Raw genomic sequence first — 7,599 nt, 5'->3', positions numbered from 1 at the left:
CCTTGGTCGATTTAGCCCTGCATGCTGTCTTCTTCTGACAGTGGCCAGTAGTAGCTCCGCTAGGGCTGGACTTTAGGGTACAAGACGAGGGTCATGTAACCTGGGGACCACTAAAAAAACCCTCACAAACCAGAGGAGATAGTGGCAACAGATGATGTGGGGGGGGGGTTGTTGCACCATCAATGCCCAGTATGAGCGGTCACACCACATCCTTCCTCCTTTTTTTAACAGTTAGAATGCTGCACAGTGATTGCCTGTTCTGGATGCTCCAACCCCACTGACATAGGGCTCAGGGGCCCTCTGGGGGAAATGAAGGTGGTGAGTATACCTGGAGCCTTGGCAGGAAGCATTGTGCTATGCTGTGTGCCTGCCTGACTATAAGCTGGGGGATAGGAGAGCAGAGTGACCAGCTTGCTGCGGGAGGGGGAGACGGAGAGCCGGGATGTGTGGAGGCAAAAGTAGGACAGCAGTGGTGAAAATAGGGAAGGGGGCAGAAAGTGGCCAGCAGTTGTGGGAGCAACACATGGGAAAGGAACACACTCTCCTCTGCAAACCTGGCAGAGCCACTGGTCATAAGAAAATTATCTGTTTGTCCATGAATGCTTACACCAGAATAATACATTTGTTAGTCTTTAAGGTGTTCCAAGACTCTTTTCCTTTTGCTACAACATACTAACACAGCTACCCCTTCAGAAAATTAAAGTTTCACTTCTGGTTATCATGGCAATGGAATATTTGCCTTTAACCCTAAATCTGTACTTCCAAGCCCTTTAATGTGTTTGTGCCCGTTACAGTGAGACTGGCAAGTTACTTCTGCCACTGTAAGAATGAAGACTTCTTGTTGTTTATCATAAACCTGCAGCTGATCAACCTGAGTGGGTGATTCTTATGCTTTGAGAGTATATGTTTTCACTCTCCACCACAATGCCTTCTGAACGTAGAAATCCTCTATCATCTGTGAGGCCCTTCATGATCACCAAAAGTCCCAGTTCTTTTTAAGCCTCTGAAGAACTTGTTCTCAAGATCAAATTTCTTGTATCTTTCTATTTTGCCCCCTGGGTTCATCCTGTTTTCCCTTCTGCTCCCTTAGTTTGGGTGATGGAGTTTCCTTAGAGAGGTAATCAAGACTGATAGAGAATTGGATTGATCAACAAATGATGGGTGGGTGAGTGAGTGGGGAGAGAGGGAGGTGGAAAGGAGGGGAGGAGCCTCTCCCCCTCCTTAATTTACCCACCTACCAAGGATATAAAATCTGGGTTGAGAGAGCTATTTAACACAGGCATCAGCAAGAAGCAACTTGAAGATCACAGAGGGCTGGCTGAGAGTCCTGCCGACGGTTTTACCCAGCTTTGAGCCTTCTACCTCCTTTTCACAGTGAGTAGCTGGAACAGGGTCGGAGAAAATCTGGGGAATAGTGTGCCTTTGCTTTGCTGCTGTGCTTCTTTTCCCCTCCAAAAAGTTGCAGGGACTGGGGGAAAAGAGACAGGCTGAAGCAATGCCCCATTTCTAAAATCGGTGGCCAGTTTGTGCTTACTGAGGCGGGCCAAGCGGAACACAATCGCAGTGGTTCTGTGCGTTGAGGGGCAGTTCCTTGTTGAATTGCGTCGAAATGAGAGGGCGGGGGATCCGATTTTAAAAGCAAAGGGGATGTACAGGCGCAGAACCCTCCTCTGCCACGGTTTAGCTCCCTGCAGCCCCTCCTTTCCAGGCAGTTTTCGCCCTAAAAGAAAGCCCTTGAGCAGAGGAGGTAGCGGGAGGTAAGCCAAGAAAGAGCCCGGGTAGGAAGATTTAGTTCCTCTCCCGTTACAAGTATGTCCCTTTTTGCTTTTAAAATCTGATCCCCACATCACTTTCCTTCATGATTATTGGGGCAAATCAGTTTTAAACGCTGAACTGCTGCCATCATGTCTAGTTCGGCTGTGAGACATAGGTACTTTAAATATGCTCAGAGGCACTAACCTTTTATAATTTCTGCATACGTCTTAGGGTTAAGTCTTGGCATTCATGTGTTTGTGTGTGTGTATGCCTCCACCCTCTCCACTAGTGGCCCTGATGCAGATTGCTGCTAGCAGCTGCAGGGAAAAACACTCTGTATGAATAAATCCGTGGGGTGTTTTTTTCCTCCATTTTTCATGGAATGGGGCAGAGGGGTCACAGTTAAGGCCTGGTGGGTGGGCTGCATGTGGTCCACAGGTTCTGGTAAAAAGCTTTTCCAGACCTTGTAAGGGATCTTCAGCTCTTTTTAGTCCAACAGGCTGTGTTGATTGCCACAGCATGGATTTCTCTTCCTGTTCCATATGGGATTGCTCCATGGGAAAAGGAACTTTGCTGTCTCCCAAATGCTGTACAGGAAAATGTGGCCCAGACAAAATCTCTAGTGAGCACATGGCCAATTGGGATTTGAATCAGGGCTTCTTGCATATAATCCAAACACCCTGGGGGGATCTACACTATAGCTTTAAAGCGCTTTATAACAGTTTTGACAACTGTTGGAACCCAGGACACACTGCATATACAGTTCTCAAAACGTTTTCAAAGTGCTTTAAAGCACTTTAAAAGCAATAGTGTAGAACAGTGTAGATCTCCATTATCTGTGTACTTCCTTCAGAATCAGCACTTTATATCCACCTCCACCCCCAATCCCACCCTATGCAGCTCAGTTTCATGTTGTTTCCTGGAGCAGTACTAGCAGATGCTGGAAGGGACAAAAAGCCTGGCTGCTTCCCCAACCTTGTGTCCTCCTGATGTATTGGACCTACCCTACGGTGGTTGTCAGTGAGCCCAGTGTGGTGCAGAACAAACATTTCACAGCCGTGAGACATGCATTGAGGTGGTTTTGTCCACACACAAACTGTCTGGTTGTGTGTTCTTTCCCAGGCAGTAAGTAAGCTGATACTCTTGCTAGATTTACCCATTTGGTCATGTGTAGGACAGTGAACATAACATTGGCTCTTCTGTGCAGGATTGGAAGCGGTGGACACTGTTACAGCGCTATTGACAGCTTAAGGCTGTTCACCCAACTTTTTACTTACTTGCCCCTTTCATCTATTTCCCCCTAGATGGTTGCCTGTATGAAGCCCTGGCCTCTTGTGATCGCCGTGACCCTGTGCATCTTGTTCTGCCTGGGAACCTTGGTGGATGCCTACCCTCCAAAGCCAGAAAGTCCTGGCCCAAATGCTTCCGATGATGAAATGGCCAAATACTTTGCGGATCTTCGGCATTACATTAACTTGGTGACAAGGCAGAGGTGTGTGGGGGCATGCAAGTGGGTTTTGGGGTGGGTGGGTAATGATGCTTTTCTGAATGCTTCTGTGTGCTGAGTGAATACATGCACAGGCTGGTTCTGATTTACACATGCAACATAAAAGCCATGCTGAATCAGATCAAGAGTCCACCTAGTCCATCACTCTTGTTCTACAGTGGCCAACCAGCTGTCAACCAGGGACCCACAAGCAGGACACTGTGCAACAGCACCCATGTTCCACAACCAACTTGTGAATATAGGCTTACTGCCTCTGATACTGGAGGTAGAACATAGCCATCAGCACCAGAAGCCATTCCTATGAAGTGAGAAGAGCAGACTCCCTACACACAAACACACACATAGAACATGTGGGTGAGGAGGAGCAAGACGGATGGCTGAAACAATATTTGATTTACTAGTTTGGATGTCTGTCCTTAGTCGTGATGCTGGAACAAAGCCACTACAACTCCTATTTTTATATTACATCTGTCTTCAAGTTTGGACTGGGGGGTGTCTTTACACCGCTGCTTTGTTGCTTGGTTCCCACAAAACCCGCAGCATCACTGGGGTGAGAACAGTAAATTCTGATAGCAGGAAGGAGCGCAGGCTATCTGGCCGGAAAAGCCACAGTGTTGGCAACCGTTCGGCCATGCCTTCCCACGCTTACCCAGACCTATCCTGTGCTTCGATCCTCCCCCAAGAATGCCCACCAGCTCAATTCGAAGTAAGCCACCACTGACAGACGGAAGAAAGAACGTGGTGACCTTGGGGCAACTTAAGAAATCACAGCAGACCGATACCATGAAAAAATGCAGTTTCAAGGGTAGAAGCCCAATGTGGCTGCACAGTGGCGGATGCATCATATAAACAATGCAGTGCCACTGCACAACCAGAACGAGCTAAACAGTGTGTGTAGGCAAGCCCTGTCTATAGCACTGTTTAGCTTTCCATCTGTTATGGGATTACTTAGATCTCCCAACCTGTGATTGAGTGAGTACGTAAGTCAGCGAGGCCTAAATACTTAAAAATAATAATATAGTTAACTACTCAAAACTATCGCTATCTTGTTGGGGACATCTGTGTTCTGTGTGCAGTTGTGTGTATGCAGAATATAGCTCTTGGTTGGCAGAGACTGCTGAGTCCTGCAGCCTTTTAGGAAGTGAACCAAGAACCCAGCTGTAAAATGCCCGATTAGCCACCTTCTCCATTAGTGTTGGCTGCCTGGAAGGGCCCATTAGCTAGAGTCTCTTAGAAACCTAATTGGAAACCAGATCCAGGCCATTAGCAAGGGCTTGCCTCTCTTAGTTCCTTATGTCACCTTGTCGCTCTTGAACTCCCCACTGCCTCAGTTGTAAGTTTGGAGCTAGCTTTGTTAAGCCACGGAAGAGTAACACATCTGTTATTTCAGAAGCCACTAGAAGAAACCCCCTTCCAAGCCAACCCCTCTAGGTTCCAGTTATAAATGTCCACCTCTGTAAGCATTCCTGAAAATGAGCTGCAGAAATATATGGTATCCTATCTGTGAGTTCATTTGACCAGTCTGTAGCTGGTAATCTGTTCTTTCCTGGCTAACTGGGGGACTGTTTATATGGCTTTTTTGCCCCGTGGTGGCTGTGTGGTGGTGCTGCATTGGTTATACAATGCAGCCACCAACTTGCAGCCACTGCGTGGCTTTTCCCTGAAGCTCTATATTTAAAGAGTCAGGCACTTCACCATTACCAGTAGCACAGGTTGTTTATCTTTCTTGATGTTATTGTTACTGCTTCAAGTGGTGGGAGCTACAGTTGTATTGCCATTTTGACTGCCATTTTGTATGACTGGTGGCCAAAAATAAATAGTGGATAAAATTTGGAGACTATTCTGCAAAGTGGCTTTCCTTAGGGGGAGGGGTGATGGTGACAAAAAGAAAAATGTCTTCTGAAAAGTTTCAGCTTGGCTGTAGTTCAAATTCAGACAAGTCCCCTGGAATTGCTTGCACACTCAGGTTTTGAACTTGAGTTATGTTCCCAAATATGTTTTGGCCAGTCCTTAGTATATTAAATGAAAAGTACTGGGGCTAAGGTCGAATTGAAGTTCATATCTAAAAGTCCTTGCTCCTAATCCCAAATGTGTAGAAGTGGGTGGTGGTTAGTAGTAAGGGATTCAATCTGCACATGCTCATTCTTTTGTTTTCCTTAGTTAATCTGTTCCATGACTAAACCATGAATTCTTTGTGGGAATCCTGGCTTGAAGCTACTGAAATCAGAGGTGGCAGGGTGGGTGGGAAGAGAAATAAAGGCCTGGGCAACCTTTTGCTTTCTCCAAGGAGCAAATCGGATATTACTGGCTAAGTTATCAACTCATTTCTTTTTTTTTACCACAAGATATGGCAAAAGATCCAGCCCAGAGGCCTTGATGTCAGATCTTATTTTTGGAGATAGCAGCAGCAGCAGCAGCAGCAACAGCGACCACAATGGCAGATCACGGTGAGTCCAAGCAGAGCTGGACATAGTAATTTATATAGTGCAAAATACCAGCTAGAGAGCTGCATGCAAATTGCCTTTTGAAATTTGTGGGCAAACCTCACAGGTGGGACCTTTATACAGAATTTCTCTAGGGGGAAAGAGTAGGGCTTGCCATTAGAAGTGGCAGTATTATAACATCTTACTCCCCCCCCCCCCAAAGCTGTTTGTCTTTTTTTGCTGTTGCCATAGGTGGCAGCAACAGCTCTGCTGGCAGTCTGGCCACCATTTTGCATCCTCCACAATGCCCCAAACCCAGCATTGTTGTAAGGCATTCAGTGGGCAGGCTGCAAGGGAGGGTGAATGCCAGCAACCACCCAAAATTGTGGAAAACATGTGGGAAAAGTCTGCAAAGCGGTCTTCTTTTTCTAGGGACTTGAGAAGAAAAGAAACATCTCACAGTTCCCCCACTCCCCGAAACTAATATCTTCTCAGAAATTTCAGCTCAGTTTTACCAAAAAAATTTCCCAGAAGCCACATTTTCTAACCTGGAGGAATTCCTAACCACCAGCACCATCCTTAAGTGGAAAGGAAGGACATTCTGTACATGATCAGAGACACATTTTCTTTCTTTATGTAGCCTCCTGGGTTGAGGAAAGGCCTCCCCAGTGCCTAATACATAAAAACAAAAGAGATTAGAAACCATCCCATGTGATTCGGAAGCAATGCCTTCTAGCCTGAGAGCTGCGAGATTACTGATCAACAGGGAAATAGCATTCTGCATATATCTAGAGGCATTTGATTTCCCCAAGCTGAACTGTAGACATGCATAGGATAGTCCTGGGAAATATGCAATAAAGAGTTGGGGCTTTTCTTGAGTAATCTTATGCTAGGCTGTGTTTGCATTTTATGGCATTTATTCAGGAGCCCACCCTAGCCCAGAGGCCCAAGAATAACAACTTAAAAGGCATAAGAAAATATATCATTGCTAGAAACCATTATTTACATCACTCTCCTTTTGTTATGTGCCAATGCTCTGGGTTGTGTGGGGTGGTGGAAGATCTTATCTTTGGGGCTTGGATTTCGAGCAGATGGTGGCTTTTGCGTTTTCCTCCAGCTCTATGATTACATGATTCTCTTTGTTTCCTGTAGGTTTGATGATTCCTACATGTGGTGATGACCGTCCCGCTCCTTCCTCGATGGTCCACCGGTTGCCTCTTTTTAAACGTTCCAATCCTGTTGTGTCATTTTGCATTTTTTAAAAAATCAAGCCTTGAAGGGCTGAACCTTTTCTTTAAACTGAGCCTGTCCTTTCCCCTCCACCATTTTCTCTTGGGTACTGAGGCTTGAAAGAATTTCTCTGGGGTGTCCGTCCCCCCCGCCCCCTGCAATAGCATTACAACAAGGCCAGGCCTCTTTCTTCCTGCAAGCCAGCAGAGAGGGCACAGCAGAAGATCTTTGCACCTGGGGCAAGGTGGGGTGTGTGTGTGTGTGTGTCTTTGGTGGTGGCCTAGGTTGTATTTGTAGTGACGTCTGTGTTGACTCACCAGTGCAAGACCCCACTATGCCCACTCCGAGCCAATCTTTGTTTATACATCATTTTATGTGTGTGCGTGCATGTGTGTGAGCATGAGTGAGCGTATGTGTAAATGTATGTGTTTTCAATGAATTCTCTCTGCATCCACAATAAAAAGCAAATTTAATGGAGAAGACTGCTGCAAAGTTTCCGTTTTTTAATTTTTTTTAACCCATCTCAAGTGGTACACTTTGTGGGTGTTGAGAATTGAAAGGACAAAAGCAGTGATCCAAATGGACCATAGAACTGAAGCAGTAACTTGTAAACTGTTATAAAATGTAAATAGGGGAGCAGTAACTGTAAACTGTTGTACATTGTAAATTGGGAAGCAGTAACCT

General features: G+C 45.9%; 1 protein-coding gene across 1 annotated transcript; it reads left to right on the top strand.

The window, feature by feature from the left end:
- The first annotated feature begins 1,287 nt into the window (after positions 1–1,287).
- On the top strand, positions 1,288–7,387 carry LOC134406230 (goannatyrotoxin-Vere1-like). Its single transcript, XM_063137551.1, has 4 exons — positions 1,288–1,374; positions 3,060–3,247; positions 5,608–5,709; positions 6,838–7,387. Exons 2-4 carry the CDS (start codon positions 3,060–3,062, stop codon positions 6,860–6,862), a joined length of 315 nt encoding a protein of 104 aa, XP_062993621.1. The 5' UTR covers positions 1,288–1,374; the 3' UTR covers positions 6,863–7,387.
- Positions 7,388–7,599: the final 212 nt, after the last annotated feature.

Source organism: Elgaria multicarinata, chromosome 11, assembly GCF_023053635.1.
Source record: "Elgaria multicarinata webbii isolate HBS135686 ecotype San Diego chromosome 11, rElgMul1.1.pri, whole genome shotgun sequence".
Lineage (NCBI taxonomy): Eukaryota > Metazoa > Chordata > Lepidosauria > Squamata > Anguidae > Elgaria > Elgaria multicarinata.
This window is presented reverse-complemented; position numbering and strand designations above follow the sequence as displayed.

Coding starts and splice junctions, on each gene's coding strand:
- LOC134406230 (XM_063137551.1), top strand. CDS start 3,060: ATGGTTGCCTGTATGAAGCCCTGGCCTCTTGTGATCGCCGTGACCCTG. Junction 3,248..5,607: donor AACTTGGTGACAAGGCAGAG/GTGTGTGGGGGC, acceptor TTTTACCACAAG/ATATGGCAAAAGATCCAGCC. Junction 5,710..6,837: donor GACCACAATGGCAGATCACG/GTGAGTCCAAGC, acceptor TGTTTCCTGTAG/GTTTGATGATTCCTACATGT.